Source organism: Helianthus annuus, chromosome 16 (genome assembly GCF_002127325.2).
Source record: "Helianthus annuus cultivar XRQ/B chromosome 16, HanXRQr2.0-SUNRISE, whole genome shotgun sequence".
Classification (NCBI taxonomy): domain Eukaryota; kingdom Viridiplantae; phylum Streptophyta; class Magnoliopsida; order Asterales; family Asteraceae; genus Helianthus; species Helianthus annuus.
The window spans coordinates 136,643,049-136,663,780 of record NC_035448.2 but is presented as its reverse complement, the minus strand read 5'-3'; the positions used below and the strand labels follow the sequence as shown (position 1 = coordinate 136,663,780).

Sequence of the window (20,732 nt, the reverse complement as noted above, 5' to 3'; positions counted from 1 at the left end):
GAAAAGCACAGAAATAAAGAAGATACATTAAAAAGGTAAAAAATCTTCAATAATATGATTTTTTTTTCATAAGTAAACCGACCATTACATTACGATTACCCATTTTCTTTCTGATTCAAATATACACAAATTAAGACAGAATGTCTTGCCAAGCTTCTTAACAAACACATGAATAATAAAAACAAACTTCTTACTAATACTTTTATTGTTATAATTCCATCACCCACAGCAGCCCTGGATGAGTTTCGGTAATCATCCCATGGCATATTTCTGTGTCCAGCTACGAGCAGTGGCCTCGTATTTAGACTTGTCTGTCTTGTACATGTGAGCGATTTCGGGCACCAATGGATCATCAGGGTTTGGGTCAGTTAACAGGGAGCAGATGGAAAGCAACACCTTGGAAATTGTTAAAGGTGGGCTCCACTGCTACTTCAGGATAACAAGAGCAGGTTCACTTGTCATCAAGCAAACTTTCAAAGATATTACAATTTGCACAACTAATACCTAATCCTAAAACACAATCCTACAAACGTTCATCTCCGACCTAAACAACCAATCAATTTCATAAAAATCAAACGGCAACATTCACTACTCCGATCAAAATCAAACATAAGCTACATTCACTACTCCGATCAAAAATCAAAAGGGTTTCAGGGATCTGGTCAGAATGCCATTCACTACTCCGATCAAAATCAAACATAAGCTACAAACGTTCATCTCCGACCTAAACAACCAATCAATTTCATGATCAATCAACGGCAACATTCACTACTCCGATCAAAATCAAAACGAATCATATTACACAAACGAATCGTTACAGAAGATCAACAAAAGAACATATCCATTCTTCAGCATCATCATATCCTAGTTGTTCATCGATCATCATCATCATCGAAGAAGAAGAAGAACGATCGGTGGCTGAAAGTTCAAATTAGGGATTCAATGAAGAAGAAGAACGATCTGTTGCGGATCTGGTGGAAAGGTAAAGAAGAAAGGGAGATGGGCGGTTGTGTGGCGGCGGCAGTTGCGGTGGTGAATGGCGGCGGCAGTGGTGGTGGCCGGTGGTGATTATTGTGGTGGATGAGAGAAAAGGGTTTGAGGGATTGAAGAAGAATATCTGTATATATGTATGTAGGTATTTATTATTATAATAATAATAATAATAATAATAATAATAATAATAATAATAATAATAATAATAATAATAATAATAATAATAATAATAATAATAATAAATATAGGGTAAGATTACCAAAATACCCCTGCCTATAATAGTGAAATAACTGTTGACTGACGGCAGGGGGTAAGCTTGCGACATAAAAGTGAACAGTGGGGGGTAAAATTGCAATTATTTTCTTACGAGAATAAACATGTCAATGACCCCTAACCTCAGAGAGTAAAATTGCATTTTACTCTAAATAAATAAATAAACTTGGTCCCCGAGTGTTTGCATATATACATCACAAAATCTATCTACCAACATTAAAAATACAACTCAATTTTGGTTTGCATGGGGGTAATTAATGTTCACTCCTCATCTTGTACACTGAAAGAAATAGAAATACGTACATACATAGCCCTGGCTCCGTGTATTCGATGATCCGTTTGTGTTTCGTCTTTCTACTTTCAGACAAGTTGCTTTATCCGGATCTGCGACTACATATTCGTGCTAAACAGTGAACAACAACAACAACAGATACTTTTTCACCAAAATCATTCTTTTCTTTTCCACCACACTGTAAACGTATACACACTGTTCTGCTGTCAGATCGATCGGCACCTCTCCTTTCCTTTCATAAGGTATTTTCTTCCGATCATCATCGATATCTTGCTTTGCTTTGCATTTCGTTTTGTGGGAATTTAGGGTCCGATGGAATTGGAATTCTATAATATTCCATCAACTGATGTGTTTGGTTAGTTAGATAGAGACTTTCATCCACCTTTCAATTATGCCCCCCTTAGGGGTTTGGTAGAATTTAGGGGTTATAATCCAATTTTCTAAGGTTAGATTGCAAATTCTTTTAATGCTCACAAGCAATCAGCTGATAAGTTTGTTGAATTCCGATGTGATGTGGGAAGATTTTACTGGTATGTGGAACATTTTTGGAAATATAAACCCCTAATTTCACCAGATACATACCCACAAATTATAACAAAAACCAATTAATTCACCCGCAGATCATACACCTGAGAACAATTTATTACATAACTGGTCCCTCTAGTTATGAAGAGTGTTTTTGTCATTTTACTCAAAACTTAACTGAATGGCTATGGACCCAAACCTGTATTGTGACTTGCACAAACACAGAACCTGCGCACTGAAATTGAGAAAGCCCTTAAAAGCGAAAGAACTGATGAAGGGGGTCAGAAGAAAGTGTGTTTTTGTCATTTTACTCAAAACTTAACATAAATTTTAACGTCCATTAGCCTTAGTCGATTTATGCTCAGATCTTTATAAATGATGTCTAATCGTTGGCAATTTCAGGTTTTGGTTGAAAGCTGAAACATAATCAAAATCAAAATGTCAGACAACATATCGTATGAAATCCAATTGGAAATCATGAAAAGGCTTCCTGTCGAATCCTTGATTCAATGCCGATCCGTCTCAAAGACATGGAAGTCTATGATCGACAGCTCTGAGTTTGCTGCTGAGTATAGCCGCCATCGCACAAAAATGCAACATATATTTGTAAGGTATGATGATCTAACGGATTACAACGTAAGATATGTTTCAGTTGTTGACGACGATACTTTCCCCACAAATAGAGTTTTCCTGACTCCTCCCCCATTGGTTCAAATGCATGAATACTATAAAATACTGGGCTGCTCTCATGGCTTGTTTTGTTTCTATCGAGTTGGCCCCGTCTCTGGAACCGGCAAGGCTCTTCTTTGGAATCCATCTGTTAGGAAAACAGTTGAGGTTGTGGTGCCTAATGTGACAGATTGGGAAGTATATGAAACCGTTTTAGGTTTTGGGGTTTGTCGTGAGACTAATGACCCTACGATTGTTAAGATTACACATATTGTTAGTTGGGGCGATATGGAAAGTGCAAGTTGCATCCCTTGGGAAGTTGAGGTTTTTACACTAAGCACAGGGGCTTGGAGAAGTGTAGGTGGCAATCTCCCTCGTAAATTGGTCCGCTTTCAATTTGATCCGGCAAATGATTGTCGTACGGTAGTTATAAATGGGGTTATTTATTGGTTTGCTACCATGGATGGTGGGTCTTGTAATCTAATTATTTCATATGATATCACAAATGAAGAATTTGGAGAAATAAACCTCCCAAATAGCTTAGCCCACCCCTCTCCTGGACATTGGTTCATATTGTTAAAACTAAGGGAGTCTCTTGTTGTGCTTGACAATGTTTATGAGGACGATAGAATGACATACGATGTATGGATGATGGAGGGTGGTTTTTCAAAATCGTTTACAAAGCTATCCACCTTTAGTCTTAACACACAAGATTATGTCAGACCAATGGGATTTAGAAATAGTGGTGAACATATAATTGAAATTGTAGACAACCAACATGGACATCTTGTTGTTTATGAGCCCCGCTCTGAGCACACAGATAATCTCGGGATTGAGGGAGCGTTCAGTACATTTTATGTGCATCCCTACATGGAAACACTATCTTTGCTTGATCAGCCAACAGCTCATAGAGAATTGTAAACCGAAATAAAAGTAACCGTATAATGGATTATGGGAGGCATATTGGGTGTCGATTAAATTCGGTCCTCAGGTAGCGATTCAGGACTCTTCTCTAAGTATGGAGATGGAAAATCCAAATGCTTTGGGTTTGTCAATTTTGAAAATGTCACGGGTCAAAGTCTTCTCTAAGTATGGTGCAGTTACCTCATGCAAGGTTGGTTCTTATTTCTAACAGTTTTAAGAGATAATGTCTTTAGATCTAGCTAATTGTGATGCTTATTTGTTTAATAGGTTATGCTAGAGGCTCTAGATTTGTTGCCTTTTCAATCTGTAAGTGATATGTTGGAGCTACATTGAATGTTATCAGTTAGATAATTAATCTACTTTGATTGTCATGATGATTTATAGCTTGTGGGGATGAATGGGTCAACAAACTATGTTAACCTTCGTTTAAAAAAGTGCACCTTATGCAAGCTGAGGCGCACTTTGTACAAAAAGCGTAGCTGAGGCGCACGCCTCATGTATATGTCACATTTTTGTGCAGCAGATTGTGGTTTTCAGGCTGTACATGTATGTAATCTCAATATTAAAACATATATAAAGCTTATTTGTGTCTAAATATTGGGTAAATGACCCTAGAAACCTATATACAAAGCGCCTCGCGTACGAAAAGCCTGCCACTTTTGCGCTTTGCGCACCCGGTCCCTTTTCTGCGCTTCGCGCTTTTAAAACCAAGATGTTAATGTAAAGAGGGGACAAGGGCAAAGCTGCAGGTAACGTCTCAACTTGCTGTTTATTCTAATTTTTCAGCTTAACTAATCGTTTTCGACATGCACACTTTTCACAAATGAGGCTAGTTACCATTGGGTCCTCGTATGCCCATGTATCCGACAGTAACTATTCTATGGCCAGACTCCTCCTACCATGCTTCCTTCTCAGGTAAGGTAATCCTCGCGTTACATACAAGTCTTTTATTACCATATGCACCGGATGCGTTTCTTATTTTTTAGCTGCTTATATTTGAGTTATACATACTTACCTTAAGCTGACTCAACTTTCTTTTTAAGTAAGGGTGTTCCATCTTAGGTATCACTATCACAACTGTTAAAAAAAACCTTGATTTTTATGGAATAACTTGAATCGAAAATAACGGGTTGGATTCATGTCGTGTTTGTATGGTATTAGGTTATTATTGCTGTTTATGGACCAAAAATAGGACAGAGTGGTGAGTGTTCTTTTGATTAACTATTTGCAATGTGTGTTAATACTTCTTTTTACCATTTATTTCACAGGGTTAATTATTTTCTAATAACTACAGGTTAGTGTAATTTCCAGATAAACCTTTATTAACTTTAATGATGATTTTGTGGCCACTCTCACGATGACGACGAAGATAACGTTTCTTACTAGATGTGCCCGTGTCTTGTAGTTCGACTTCGTCGATAAGTTTTTGGAAAAAACTTATGCTACTATCGGATGAATCACTACTATCGGGTGGGAAAAACACCGGTATTTCTTCTACCATTTTTAAATAAAATAGGGGTAGAGATTTAGTTTTTTAGAAATGAGGAAATGGGTTGGTATGAATTTGTTTAAAATGGGTATAGGTTTATATAGTTTAAATATAAAAAAAAATAAAAAAAAAAAAAAAAAAAAAACTTTTTTTTAAACTAACGGCTATATAGCCGTTGAAAGTCAAAAAGCAAGCCCCCAACGGTCATTTTTAACGGATCCAACATCTCCCCGCATGCGGTGAATGATCCCCGCTTTGAACCATCCCCGCACGGCATTATTTGATGGCGGCACCGCTCCCCTTGCCGCTTCCACCCCGTATAGGCTTACATAGTCAAATCATTCACTAGTAAACATAGCAACCCGTTCATGTCTAGCATTATTTCACAAGTTATAAGTGAATATACATATTGGAATTAAACCATACATCTAGTCATGGTTTTCATATGTTGGAAAGCAACCGAAACATTTTCATGAAAGAATGCATTGTCATTGAGGGCCGTCTTTTCATATTTACAATGAAATAAAGTATCATCAATCAACATGGCCCCCAGTATATATAGTTATAGGTGCACGTAACAGAGAAATGTCCTAAAAAATCTCGAGGCTTTGAATTTCCTTAAATCATTTCATTGGTTATATCTATATAAGAGTACGTGTTGTAGGGCGCAGGATGATGCATGGGGCAAAGCCATGTCAACGGATTTAGCGCGGATAGGGCTATCTCCGAAAATTACAAAAAAAAAAAAAATTTGGTCCTGAGCGAGATAAAAAATTTGAGGCCTATTCGCAACTTTCCATGTATTATAAACTTATCAATTATTCAATCACTAAAATTTATGTAGAAGTAATTTAAATGATTATTTTTAGCGAAGTTCAGGTAGTAATTCTTTATTAACTAAAATTTATTTAGAAGTAATTTAAAATTTATGTGCAAGATTATACCACCATGCCGAGTTGCCGACATACATCTTTATGCTTCTAATAAACTACTTATTATGGGAATAGTGTAATATAGATACCATGAGCTCAACTTTTTTAGACTTTTTACGTTATTTGTGTATAATAAATGTTAATTGTATATTATTTAAAATATGAAAAAAAGGCTTTTCTAGCACATAAAATTTTAATACATCTTTATATTTGGCTTTTGTAGCACATAATATTTCATTATTTTTCTTAACCTTGTCATCTTAAAGCCAAGTTTATTAATTTAACAATAGTGTCTCTTACTTTCAACAATCACCAACCACCATCAATGATTTGACGTGGCCAAGATCACGCAAAATCATTTTTTGCTATTGAAGCCAACATTAGCATCAATTACATTTAACCCAAACCCCAAAATCCCTATATGCATATAATAACCTAAATAAAAATACTAACTTTTTAAATAAAAAATCAACCCTGCCTTAGTTCTAGTAACACCCAGGTTTCAAGTTTTGACGTTAGAGATAGTAACACCCAGATTGCAAGTTTTGACGTTAGAGATCAATGGTGTTAAGTGGGAAACAAATTCTATGCATTACACACTTTGGGCGCTACCACCCATTTACTTTTAAGCTAATAAGTTCTATTTAACCCATGTTGGCAAATGTTATGTGTATCCTCTTGCTTTAAAGCTGGGCAATATTGGTAGTCTGTCCTTCTGGTTTGCAAAATATGAACCAGGCTCCATTTCACCAACCGTCTTGCTACCACTTGGTCACATGGTTATATTCGTAGTAGAAGGAAAACTTGAAACCTTGCTTGGATGATCAGTTGGATACCGCCATCTGCTCGGCAGAGGTGATACCTTGATCTTCTTTTGTGCCTTCGTATGGATCTTTGATAGGGTATTACGGTACGTAGCTATGGCCTATGTAATAAGACATATACATTGTTACCCTTAATTGTTTTTTGAAACTTCTTAGTTGACGAATCCATCCCCACAACAATTGCATCCGTAATTATCATTTAAATCAAGGTAAAAACCAATAAGCACAATGTATACATTAATAGTGGGGACCGGATATTTGTTACTAATCAACTGAACACACCTCTTTAAAGCCATATATATTAGATTCATTGCAGATTAATGCTTAAAAACCACAAACAAATGTGATATCAGTTACTACAAACTAAACCTCTCAGTTATAAGTTATAACTCTAGATGTCACAATCTATTTATTACAGATTATCAAAACTGACAATCACAACCAAAACACTAACATAACCTTCAAAAATCACAAATATCCGCTTAGTAAATTCTCTTTAATTCTCACTAATTTTTTCTAAATTCGACAAAATTCTCACTATTTTTTTCCAAACGCACTGGGTTCCTAGAAACCCACAAATATGAGCTGGATCCGCCCTGCTTGGTGTTCAATCTATCCTGCGGCTAGTTGCATTTTCAAGGAAAGCTTCTGCCTTGAAAATTGTGTAAGCAACTAGCAATCTCCCTTTTATCCATCCGATTAAAAAAGCATATTTTTATTTGTTTACTATGTTGTGACTTTAAACTTATCTATACATATAATAAAATAAACCAATAGGAGGACACATGTTATTTATTGGAGCCATTTATTTTTTAGTTTTCTCTCTATATCCTACTTAATTATAGATAATTAATATTAATTAAAAGATAATTATAAAATTGAATTTAATATAAATTTAAACAATTCGTATGGGAGATAATATAATCTTTTGAAATATTTATTAGATTTCAAAATTATTTATCTTGAAATTAAAAAAAGGCATACACTAAATATAAATTAGAGTTAACTTCCGTTTTGCTCCCTGTGGTTTGGTCGTTTTAATGGTTTTGCCCCAATCCTTTAAAAATAGTCATTTTACTCTTCGATGTTTCTATTGGTTCTCTAATATACTCCCCGGCCTTAACTCCATTCATTTTTATTGTTAGAAGTAAGGGAAATTTTGTCTTTTCAGTTCAAAGTAAAGGTAATTCAGTAATTTTACATATTATATAGTATTTATTTATTATTACCTACAAAAAATCCAATCCATTTCTCAATTCATCATTCATCAGTCTTCTCTCTCTCTATACCTTTTGTGACCACCATCAATCACCATCCTCACTCAACATCCACCACAACCACCACACACTTCCATCGCAACCACCACCACCTCCATTACCACCAGACATTAACATCACCCCCAACCACCATCCCGCACCAACAACCCCGTACCACCACCACCACACCGGCAGATCTTAACAACCACCATCTCGCATGGCGCACCACCACCACCATTCTGCACTAGAAAGAGAGAGAGAGCCGAACAAGAGAAAATAGGAGAGAGGGAGAGATGAACACAGATCTAGGGTTTCGAGCCAAGAAAGAACTCTAGGGTTTCGGTAACCACAGAGATGACGATGGTGGATCTGAGTTCAGAAGGTGACAACCTCCTAGGGTTTCGAGCCAAGAGCTCTAGCTCCGGCGACTTTACACACTCGGATTATGACGGTGACGACGGAGTCCATTGGAACCATCGTTGGGTGGTGTTTAGAGATCTCTGATACCATCTCGCATGGTGCACCACCACCACCATTCTGCACTAGAAAGAGATAGAGAGAGAGCCGAACGAGAGAGAAACAGGAGAGAGGGAGAGATGAACACAGATCTAGGGTTTCGAGCCAAGAAAGAACTCTAGGGTTTCGGTAACCACAGAGATGACGATGGTGGATCTGAGTTCAGAAGGTGACAACCTCCTAGGGTTTCGAGCCAAGAGCTCTAGCTCCGGCGACTTTACACACTCGGATTATGACGGTGACGACGGAGTCCATTGGAACCATCGTTGGGTGGTGTTTAGAGATCTCTGATGTCGGTGGTTTATGTTGGTGGTCAGGTGGGGGTGGTGCAAGGTGGAGGTCAGGTGGGGGTGGTGCAAGGTGGTGATCAGTGGGGGTGGTGCAAGGTAGTGGTTGTTAGGTGGAGATGGTGGGAGGTGGTGGTTGTCAGGTGCAGACGGTAGGAGGTGATCGTTGATTGTGAGAAAAAGAGGTATTAAATGTGAACGATGATGTTCAAATATGTTTTTTATTGAAATATCTGTTGATACATGTATTAATCATGAAAGAGAGTTGTTTTTTTTTCTTTTTTATATATAAATACTAAATAATAATTGTAAGAATGAGAAAAGACTGAAATGCCCCTCATGTGAGGGGCACACAACCAGGATTTAACAGTGGAATGGATGTCGTTTGGGGCGGGGAGTAAAATGGTGATGAGCTTCATAGATCAGGGAGTAAACTGACTATTTTTTAAAGGAGTGGGGCAAAACCATTAACGTGACCAAACCACAGGGAGTAAAACGGAAGTTTACTCTATAAATTAATATAATGTAAAGACTTAAATGTCATTTTAATCTATATGGTTTGGATTATTTTGTAAGTTTAGTTCAAAGGTTTTATAATACACAAGGTTTATAAAGATATAACAAGATATAACTTTTTATTGATTGGTATATAAAATTACATGTGCTCAATCCATATAATATATGAGGTTCTTAAAAATGTAACTTTTCTCATTATTTAATATATAAAATTAAATTTACTCAACCCGTACAATACGCGGGGTTTCTAAAGATATAATTTTTTTATTATTTAATATATAAAATTACATTTATTCAACACATGTAATAAACGAGATTTCTAAAGATATATTATTTTATTATTATTTGGTATATAAAATTACATTTATTCAACCTGTGTATTACATGGGGTTCTAACCTATTAAAACATAATAAGGGGACTAGGGGTGGTTCACTAGTGATAGAATCTATCACTCCCACTATCCAATCAAGTCATGCCATGTGTACAACCAATATTCTATCACTAGTGATAGAAATGTAGGAGGGGTGGAATCACTAGTGATGGGATTCCAATATACAAGTTATAATGCACAATGTACAAGATACCATTCATTCACTCATTCACAAAACAACAAACAAGTTCAAAGTTCAACGCGTTAAAAGATCAACGCGTGATGGGACTAGTGGCGGCGGTGTACCGTTTCATGTTCAACGCGTGATGAAGGCCATCACGTTACCGCCCCGGGTGCTCTAACAATTCAAAGTAATATTGTTATGAGAAAATGAATGCATAATGCATATTTACAATGAAATAAAGTATCATCAATCAACATGGCCCCTAGTATATTTATAGGTGCACGTAACAGAGAAATGTCCTAAAAAATCTTGAGGCTTTGAATTTCCTTAAATCATTTCATTGGTTATATCTATATAAGAGTACGTATTGTAGGGCGCAGGATGCATGGGGCAAAGCCATGTCAACGGATTTAACGCGTACAGGGCCATCTCCAAAAATCACAAAAAAAGTGGTCCTGAGCGAGATAAAAAAATTGGGCTCTATTTGCAACTTTCCATGTATTATAAACTTATCATTTATTCAATCACTAAAATTAATGTAGAAGTAATTTAAATGATTATTTTTAGCGAAGTTCAGGTAGTAATTCTTTATTAACTAAAATTTATGTATAAGTAATTTAAAATTTATATACAAAATTATACCACCATACCAAGTTGCCGACATACATCTTTATGCTTCTAATAAACTACTTATTATGGGAATATTATAATATAAATACCATGAGCCCAACTTTTTTTTAGATTTTTTACGTTATTTATGTATAATAAATGTTAATTGTATATTATTTAAAATAAGGCTTTTCTACAACATAAAATTTTAATACATCTTTATGTTTGGCTTTTGTAGCACATAATATTCATTATTTTTCTTAACCTTGTCATTTTAAAGCCAAATTTATTAATTCAACAATAGTTTCTCTTACTTTCAACAATCACCAACCACCATCAATGATTTGATGTGGCCAAGATCACGCAAAATCATTTTTTGCTATTGAAGCTAACATTAGCATCAATTAAATTTAACCAAAAGTCCAAACCCTAAAATCCCTATATGCATATAATAACCTAAATAAAAATACTAACTTTTTAAATAAAAAATCAACCCTGCCTTAGTTCTAGTAACACCCAGATTTCAAGTTTTGACGTTAGAGATCAATGGCGTCAAGTGGGAAACAAATTCTATGCATTACACACTTTGGGTGCTACCACCCATTTACTTTTAAGCTAATAAGTTCTATTTAACCCATTGGACCTGTTATATGAGAAAAAACACAGTAATATTTGACATACCTCTAGAAGAAACAAGATTTCTACATTACATGTTGGCAAATGTGTATCCTCTTGCTTTAAAGCAGGGCAATATTGGTAGTATGTCCTTCATCTGGTTTGCAAAATATAAGCCAGGCTCCATTTCACCAACTGTCTTGCTACCACTTGGTCACATGGTTATATTCGTAGTAAAAGGAAAACTTGAAACCTTGCTTGGATGATCAATTGGATACCGCCATCTCAATTGGATACCGCCATCTGCTCGGCAGAGGTTGTGACAACCCAGGTAATTAAGGTTAACATTGCTTGAAATCCCACAACTTTTAGTGTGCATTTCTATGCTATTTGTCTATCTCGTGCACCACTAAAGGTTTATGTGAACATGATTAATTGTTATGTTAAGAATTGTTAAACGTTTTATGTATCGCTTAATTAAGTTAGGTGATTAATTGGGTTGAACCGCGAATTTACTTGATACACTTGGGTCATGAACTGGTTGAGCACACACATATTGGGTCGCATTTGGGCATCTTGGCACACACACATCTCGGCTCACACTTGAAGTCATAAACTCAAATCTTCTAAACCCGAAACCCGGTCCACCCTTTTGAGTTGTTTGTACCCGGCCCAGTATCATAAAAGCTCAAGCAAGAAATACAAACCCAAGAGGGTTCGGCAGCCTTGTTCCGATTTAATTAATATATATAAATGGTCCCATGCACTTTTATTAATTGAAGAGATAGAAACCCTTTGTGTATTTGACCATCTCGGCCTGGTTCTCTTTGGCCCAAGGAAGACAACCGGCCCACTTATGCATTGGTATTATAATTGGATGTTACGTAACTTCCTTGTAGCTCTCACGAATATCATAATACACCAAACCCTATTTCTTTTTGTTTCTCTTTGGCTTGCGACAACAGACCTCGAGACCTCCTTCCCTCGTATCCAGCTCTCTCTCCTACGTTTCATCATTCGGTTAGTGTAATCTGGTTATTTAGTGTTGATTCTTTGTTATATTTGGCCGAGATTATACTTGTTGACTGTTATGTTGTTTGCAAAAGAGTAGATCGTTAGGTTATATGTAAAAGAATTGATTGTTTCGGCTAGTATATCACCTTCTTTGGTTGTCGTAGTTCTCGCCGATTGTACCTGATCGTTTGATTATTTATTTAGTTAGGGTATGCATGATTTAAAAACTTGAATACATAACGTGATTTTATGTGTAAGTCGGATCGATTGCCGGATATGATTGGATTGAACTCATTAACATAAATAAGTCCATGATGAACAACTAGTAAACTAGGGTGCCTGCTAACAGATTTCGTGATTTCGGAAAAGGGAGTTAGTAGTGTAATTTAATTATAGATTGTACACGGGTCGTTTCGGTTAACTGTTAGTAAATATAGACATTATGTAGTGAAGGAAAGTTGGTTGCTATGCATGAATATGAGGTGATACCTTTGAATAATTGATCCATGTCTGCATGATAATCACATCAACTGTTTAGTTTATTGCTAGTGTTAGATGTAGTAGAGCACTAATATGATTTAGTAGTTTTAAGTGTTAAACTGATGGGTTAAGTCGAACAACATGGGAATGTTATTGCTCGTCGCTGAACTCGGGGCTGGTGGGGTGCATTAGCTGGGCTCGCACACTTGTAAAACGGGTTGTCGCATTAAACTAAACTAGTCGCACATGTAAATGAGCCTTGCATATTTACCGGGCCGCACAAATCCTTAGATGTGCATATAAACATAAATGGTTGGGCCAGGCATTGTTAACCAATAACACATTGGTGTGACGGGCCGAAGGCTGTTGGACCCGTAACCTCAAGTCGCACATGCTGCACATGGGCCAAACATCCGTATGGGTTGCACATCGGTTGTTGGGCCTAGTCGCACAACAAGGACTCGCTCGCACACTTCGTTGGGCAGCACCTCAACTCTTGGGCCTGCATCGTTTAATTGAGCCGTGTCCTGGTAATTGGGCCATAGACAAAGTATGTGGTCGTATACTTTCATGTATTGTGATTTGTTATACTTGGTCATGAAAACAAACTAATAATTAGAAGATTCTAACACCCACTATGAGATACTAGGATAAATGTTATTGATTGGATTGCATGGTTAATTATTTTAACTTATGTGAAGATACGTGAATATTATTATTTGTTTTAGAGTTAAATGCCATTTTAGTCCCTGTGGTTTGGGCCATTTTGTCAGTTTAGTTCAAAGGTTTCATTTTTAACCTGTGGGTCCAAAAAGATTTCACAGTTGCCATTTTAGTCCACTGGGTTAACTTCATCCATTTTTTCTGTTAACGAGAAGGCCAATTCGGTCATTTTATATGGCTGAATTGCCCTTTTAGTTAACAGAATTACATACAAAATGACCGAATTGGCCTTCTCGTTAACAGAAAAAATGGATGAAGTTATCCAAGTGGACTAAAATGGCAACTGTGAAACCTTTTTGGACCCACAGGTTAAAAATGAAACCTTTGGACTAAACTGGCAAAATGGCCCAAACCACAGGGACTAAAATGGCATTCAACTCTTTGTTTTATGTAATATAACTTGCATTAAGTAATTGAGAAACTGATCATCTTTGGTAACCACGGTAGGGTTTGATTGGCCAACTTGGAAACTAGTAACATAACACACCGAGCAATCTAAGGTGAGTTCATCTCTCTTGAGCATGCATCCCGGTGGTTGGGACAGTCAGTGGGTATCCCGAGGAGGGATAAGTCTTTTGGGTAAAAACGAGAATGTTGGATAATATACTCATCCTATCACCATTAAAGTCCCTCCGTGTTGTTTGGTTACCTGGGAGGTAACATGGTATTAGTTAGTAGCGCTACTTAGGTTTGGCAACCTCACCCCGTACCTGGGAGGACGGGTGTTGAACTAATAACCTAGTCATGACCAATGCTTTGATAGGAGCATTGGAGAAAGGGCAAAATAATCAGAAGCCGTCTTGTATTCGGGTTGTTATCAACATTACTTTCAGATTTAAATTCAATGGATTAACTAAACACTTGGTAACCAACGTTTTCGTAAAACTATGAACTCACCAGCGTTGTCTGATACACTTGTTGCATGCTCGCAGGTCGTTAGATTATATAGATTTGGAACTTGCTGTCTGAAGTAGCTGGAGTGGTCATGGGTCGTGCTGATTGGATACGAATGATGGGTTTATTGATTACATACATTTAATTTGAAACAGTTAAACTATGATTTCTTTTATTTGCTTCCGCTGAACATGTTGGTTTTCATTTAAACTTATTGACGGTACTTTTCAGTAATAATTGATGATTTTATTTAACAACTTGTGATTGGTTCAATATGATTAGTGGCTCGTTATTGGTTTGTCACACGCCTAATAGGGTTTCCCATGGGTGGTATTTTGAGGGTGTGACAGAGGTGATACCTTGATCTTCTTTTGTGCCTTCATATGGATCTTTGAAAGGGTATTACAGTACATAGCTATGTAATAAGACATATACATTGTTACCATTAATTGTTTTTTGAAACTTCTTAGTTAACGGATCCATCACCACAACAATTGCATCCATAATTATCATTTAAATCGAGGGAAAAAACAATAAGCACAATGTATACATTAATAGTGGGGACCGGATATTTGTTACTAATCAACTGAACACACCTCTTTAAAGCCATATATAATAAATTCATTGCAGATTAATGCTTAAAAACCCCAAACAAATGTAATATCAGTTGCTACAAACTAAACCTCTCAGTTATAAGTTATGACTCTAGATGTCACAATCTATTCATTACATATTATCAAAACTAACAATCACAATCAAAACACTAACATAACCTTCAAAAATCATAAACTAAACATCGCAATTGTAATAAAATGCTTTGAAAATTACCAGAGTGATTGTATGAGTTGAGATTGTAAAGGTTATTCGGCTCCTTGCTGAATTGAACGCTCTGGGTTCCATTACCGAACTCCCTTACGTGAAGTCGCCATTTCTGCTACTACTTAAGCCTGTCTTAGTTAACAAAGTTTTAATGAAATCATACATTAATAACATATAGTTTGAGATGAATTGATATTACTCACCGTCTAGGGTTTTGCTAAGGCGGCCTTGTGTTGTCCAATTCAACGGCCAATCAAAATCAATATATGTGATGATGATACTCCTTAATAGGTAGTGAAACATAAACAAACTAAAGCGTTCAGTACTTTTAAAAAAAAAAATCGAGATCAATTTGATACATTGAGCAATACAATATCGATTAACACTGACTTTAACACAAAATCGGCAGACGGCTTCTGGAAAAGACGGAGGAAGACGAAGAATGGACCAAAATCTTATTCAATTTCGAGCTCGAGGGGTACACGAATTATCAGGGTCGGCCCTGCCTATTTTCCCTATACGGGCTTGGGATACGGTATATTATTACCACATGGTCGGGTATGGGATCAAAGACCATGCTCGGCTCATTTAATTGCAAGTGGCCACGACCTAAGCACGAGGTGTAGGCATACACCCGACATATGCTAATGCTATATTAAAATGTTTTTTATAACCCAATACGGGTTTACCCAATAAGGGTAAAAGTGGTGTGTCGGTTAATCTTGTTCTCGGCATTGTTTCCGGGCCCCGTGTGTATTGTCAAGCTTGTAAAACTGATAACATAAGACATAGTTTATCCCGAGTTATTTATGAAAATATATGTACCAATGTGTGCATGAAAATGATTTTTAAACATTTTCAAAATGGGTCGGTTATTTGTATTAACAATGTACACTGACATATCTACAAAAGACTAAGTGACGGGTTGCAAGGTTACGAAATAGGCTAGAAGTGCCGGTAATGCTTAAGAGGAATTTGCAACTCCTTGTATATGAAGCCTAGTAGTTTGTTATTTTATTTTGTAAATTTTCGATCCGTCTGTGGATCTTTTGATATATCCGTCTGTATTATATTTTGAACATTCAGACATTATTATTTGCAATAGTATTTTAAATCCAAGACTTCCGCTGTGCTATTTGTGTATTTGATATCAATCTAGTCACGTACCCATCCAGGCCCACCGGGAAATATACGGGGTGTGACACTCATGCATTGATTGCTTTTTTGAAAACTTTTAGTAATGCTGATGATGTGAAGGTAAGTGGTGTTAGTGGAATATTGTTTTGTTTTTCGGTTATGTTTGAACCGCATGTGGTGTGGATTCTGATGATGATGATGAATGTGTTTTGGTTCAGTTTTTTGATAAGGTGGTTGAAAAGCATGAGAGCACGGCAATGGATAAAATGTCTCTTGAACAGGTTTGTTTTGATTTATTTGTATTGTTTTTTTGTTTATATTTAGTGAATCAGAAGCTACAATTGCCTTGATTTTTTAGTCTTTATTTTATATATATTCTAGTATGGATCATAAGTATGAAAATGGTGCCTTTGGACTATTCAGGATTTTCTTTGGTGTTGAGACCCTTTCGGGTGTTCTTGCTGGATCTCTTGTCTCGGGTGTACAGGTATTTTAAGATTCTTGTTCTTCTCACTTTATTGATGGTTTTTCGGTGCTCATGTGTTACTCGAAATTGCTCATGTGTTAATCGGATGCTAAAACCAAGTTTTTTAAATAAAGAGCCTGACCTAGCTTCTATTATCGAGTTCGAGCAAGCTATATAATTTTTATTTTATATATTAACTATATATTTATACAATAGTTAGTGTTATAATAATTATGATAAAAGGGTTAAATAAGACATATCGTGTTATATATAGAAGTTATAATTGAAATATATACATGAAAACTCATAAATCGGTTAATGATTAAATGATTAATAAACGAGCCGAGGTTGAGATTTAGAAACATAAGATCGAACCGAGTCGAGTTCAAGCTCGAGCTATATAAGTATCTTCTATATTTTTAAATATTCTTAAATATACAATTTACTATAATGGATTGGTAAAATATACCAGATTATAATATAACGTTCAAGCTTTATAGGTCTCATTTTTCTATATTCTTGATTTGTAAATGGTCTTGTAAGTATTTCAATACGAGAGCAATTCAAATAAGAAGACACACTCAACTTCAAGGTCATTATCTTCTGTATTCTTAAATATACAATTTACTATAATGAATTGCTAAAATATACCAGATTATAATGTTCAAGCTTTATAGGCCTCATTTTTCTATATTCTTGACTTGTAAATGGTCTTGTAGAAGCACATCTCCGACTATGTATGGACAAAATTTAACTTCCGCTAGAGGATCTTATGGTAATGGAGAACGGCATTCAGATCTACTTGGTTGTTGTTCCGAGCCGAATATGTGTAGTACGTTCTCTACTCTATACTAAGTTACTAGCTAATATTTAACTTCTGCTTTCATTCGTATGACGGTCAAAGCATACATGGTTTGCTTTTGTGTCTTGGGTGTTGTTAGTAAACGAGATCATAACAATCAAAATTGTTCATTCATAATTGATTAATTTCATTTTAGTTATTTTCCAGCTGCACTCATTTTTGGTACATAATAAATTTTATAGTGAAGTTTAGACTTGGAGCTAGCTATCTAGAATGATTGGTTATTATTAGACTATATAACCATACCCCACTATCCACAGTTTGATTATTTGTTTTAGATCCTGCCACTATTTGAAGTTTAAAAACATAAAACTCATGGTCGTTTGACTGATCTTTTTTTTTTTTTCTTAAATAGTCGTTTGACCAATTTTTTTAATATATAACTATTTGATTGTTACAAAAGAGTACGTAGAAGCATAACCCAATCAAAGATGTCATGTAGGCTTGTACACTTAAATACCTCACCATGTGATGACACATCAGCACTAGACTAAAAATTGGCTCAATTATGGACAAAAAGACGAAAATGGCGTGGGCATTTTGTTTAATCAACATCTAAGCCTTAAAATGATCTTTCTTGACATTTAAACCAAATATGTAACAGTTAGCGATTTAGGGTTTAGGGTTTAGTCGTTACATTTTGTATTAAAACGAGTTGACGCAAACCCGCGCGTTACGGCGGGACCAGATACGGTTCCGAAAATTTATTAAAATGGTGACGCTATTTTTAGATGTTCAAATTACATAAAAGCTAATAGAAAATTTCATATGCTGAGGACTATATGCAAAGATTTCATCACCGAGCAAAGAAAAAGGTTTGAAAAAACAAATTCTATGATGTTTTTTTGTATGATATAACTATATAAGATTTATGTCTTATAATATCTTTGTTTTTTGTTGGTTGAAATAATTGTTACCGCCTTACATGGATGTTTGACTGGTTTACCTTGGTGACTATACCTTTATGAATTTCTTTGTTGTTCACTTATTTGCCTTGGTAAATAACGGTGTTTAGGCCGACCCGTCTTCCCCATTTGCTATTTCTTTTATAAATTTAATTTTACTTTGAGTATATTATAGTTCTCAATGTTGGTGATTTGGAACAGTTCTTGTGGCTTTTCAACTAAATCACAACAAGCATTGCATACTTGGAGTTATTCAACAAAAAGATTGGCAACTGGATTGATGATGAAAATGTGAAGTTCGCTAAAAAGAGAAATGGATCAAAGGAGAAACTTTCTGTCGTAAGATATAAGGTATACACACACCACAAACCCTAAAACAACTATGAGGCGATAAAACAAACGCACCCGCTGCTAATAAAATCACTAAACAGGTGACATTAATAAATATGGCATCTTTACAACCTGTGATCATTTTCATAACATAAAACATTCTTCCTGAAGACAAACCATTGTTGACAAAGACATGCAATTGTTCCAAAAGATAATAGACAAATCCAAAAGACACAACTGATCCCAGACAGATACTAAACCACTTAAACAAAAGACACATACCCTAACTAAGCCTGCTGTTAGAATGAATGTACGTTTAGGATAGAATGAGCGTAGGTTTAGGATAGAATGATCGACCTGATCCGAAGGTTTATTGATAGAACATAGGTTTAGGATCGAATAAGCGCCACACAATAAATGATCTTTACACCCAATGTACTTATTAAAGTTAAAGGTTAACAACTGATCATGAACCCAAAAAGGTCAAAAGATTTATTGGACAAGAGCAAAAGTTACAATGCTTTCTCGTTTTTCTATGAATTTTATTTTAATTTAATTAAAATACAAATACAAATAAAGTATTTTTAATCATTTTCAGGCTTAAAATATCAAATTTGCACGTAAATGTAAAAGCAACCAAAATCGGTGAGTACAAAAACAGTTTTCCAGATAGATCACATATTATTAAAAAAACTACAGTGATCATGTAATCAAGTCCTAAAAACATACAGAGTTGCTTATCACTTAAGATGTGACTATGTGAGGCATTAAAGGCACCGCGAAAACCCTAACTACAATGTATTTAAACTATACACCATTTTTTCATTTCTTGATCACTAAGGTTGAATACTAGAATGAACCCTAATTTAACATGAATCTATAAATCTCAACCCTAAAATTAAAGTTTATTGCCAAATTTCTGTTCTCACATGATTGTAAAACAAAAGAATGTGCAAAAATCCAACTCTCACCAGTCACCACCATTGATAATAACACATGTACGAACATCTAAACCCTAATGTTAGAACAAAGAGCCTCTAATGCATTCTTTCCATTATATTCTCCTACCAGTTCATTTAAAATAACGCATGAGAACTGAACAGGCTACAAATGAAACCTATTATCGTTGAAAAATACCTAAATAAAACCGAAACCCTAACACTAGAAAACCGCAAACAATCGGAACAAATTAAACGATTCGATAGATGAAAATAGTACCTGTGGAAGTTCGATCGGTGATGGTGTGACGTCAGCAGCGGCGATACCGGCAATGCTATTCCGGCGATCTACTGTTCAGATCTGAACCGTAATACTAAGAGTAAAATAAACCACGGATAAACACAAAAGATATTCATTGTGTATCAATGTTTAAAAACATCAAAGCCAAACAATCCATAAACTATTTTTAATCGGAGAGATTGGTAATCTAACCTTGAATCCGAGCGATGATTTGAAGATCTATGAAGATCCGTAAAGAGCAGAGCGAGAGAGAGAGGGGAAACCCTGGAGATAGATGGATAAGTGATTTTTATGTCGGGTTAAAACTATATATACGGACAACAAAATTGGACCCATATTAGATAACCGGGTCTGCATAACCCGATACTAAAGGGCAAAGCAATTTGAGTAGGAAATGCGGCTACACATCCCCAACCACCATACTAAGGGCATGTTTCCCTAAGCTTTTTAAAACAATTTAGGGCTGTTTGTTTACCTCTTAATGAGTCTCTTAATGGTTCAGACTTCTTACTAGTCCAGCACTTAGGGCATGTTTGGGTAAGCTTATTGAAACAACTTATTGACTTATTGGCTTCTTGGAAAAGTCAG

General features: G+C 35.8%; 1 protein-coding gene and 1 long non-coding RNA gene across 4 annotated transcripts; one reads left to right on the top strand and one right to left on the bottom strand.

Moving 5' to 3' along the window:
* The first annotated feature begins 1,443 nt into the window (after positions 1-1,443).
* Positions 1,444-4,271, top strand: LOC110917294 (F-box/kelch-repeat protein At3g23880). The gene is made up of 3 exons (XM_022161879.2): positions 1,444-1,800; positions 2,486-3,866; positions 3,944-4,271. Exon 2 carries the CDS (start codon positions 2,522-2,524, stop codon positions 3,671-3,673), a length of 1,152 nt encoding a protein of 383 aa, XP_022017571.1. The 5' UTR covers positions 1,444-1,800; positions 2,486-2,521; the 3' UTR covers positions 3,674-3,866; positions 3,944-4,271.
* A 2,499-nt stretch (positions 4,272-6,770) lies between these two features.
* On the bottom strand, positions 6,771-20,470 carry LOC110916790. Of its 3 annotated transcripts, XR_002580016.2 has the most exons (5): positions 20,337-20,470; positions 20,124-20,217; positions 15,409-15,488; positions 15,215-15,333; positions 6,771-6,989 (listed from the first exon to the last, which is right to left on the bottom strand). It is a non-coding gene; the product is annotated as an uncharacterized LOC110916790 (long non-coding RNA). The 3 variants fall into 3 exon arrangements; XR_002580015.2 differs by lacking the exon at positions 6,771-6,989 and having other exon boundaries at positions 14,998-15,333; XR_002580017.2 differs by lacking the exon at positions 6,771-6,989 and having other exon boundaries at positions 14,998-15,333; positions 20,124-20,204; positions 20,337-20,461.
* Positions 20,471-20,732: the final 262 nt, after the last annotated feature.

Excerpts from the sequence above, each read along its gene's own strand:
- LOC110917294 (XM_022161879.2), top strand. The coding sequence starts at position 2,522 with ATGTCAGACAACATATCGTATGAAATCCAATTGGAAATCATGAAAAGG.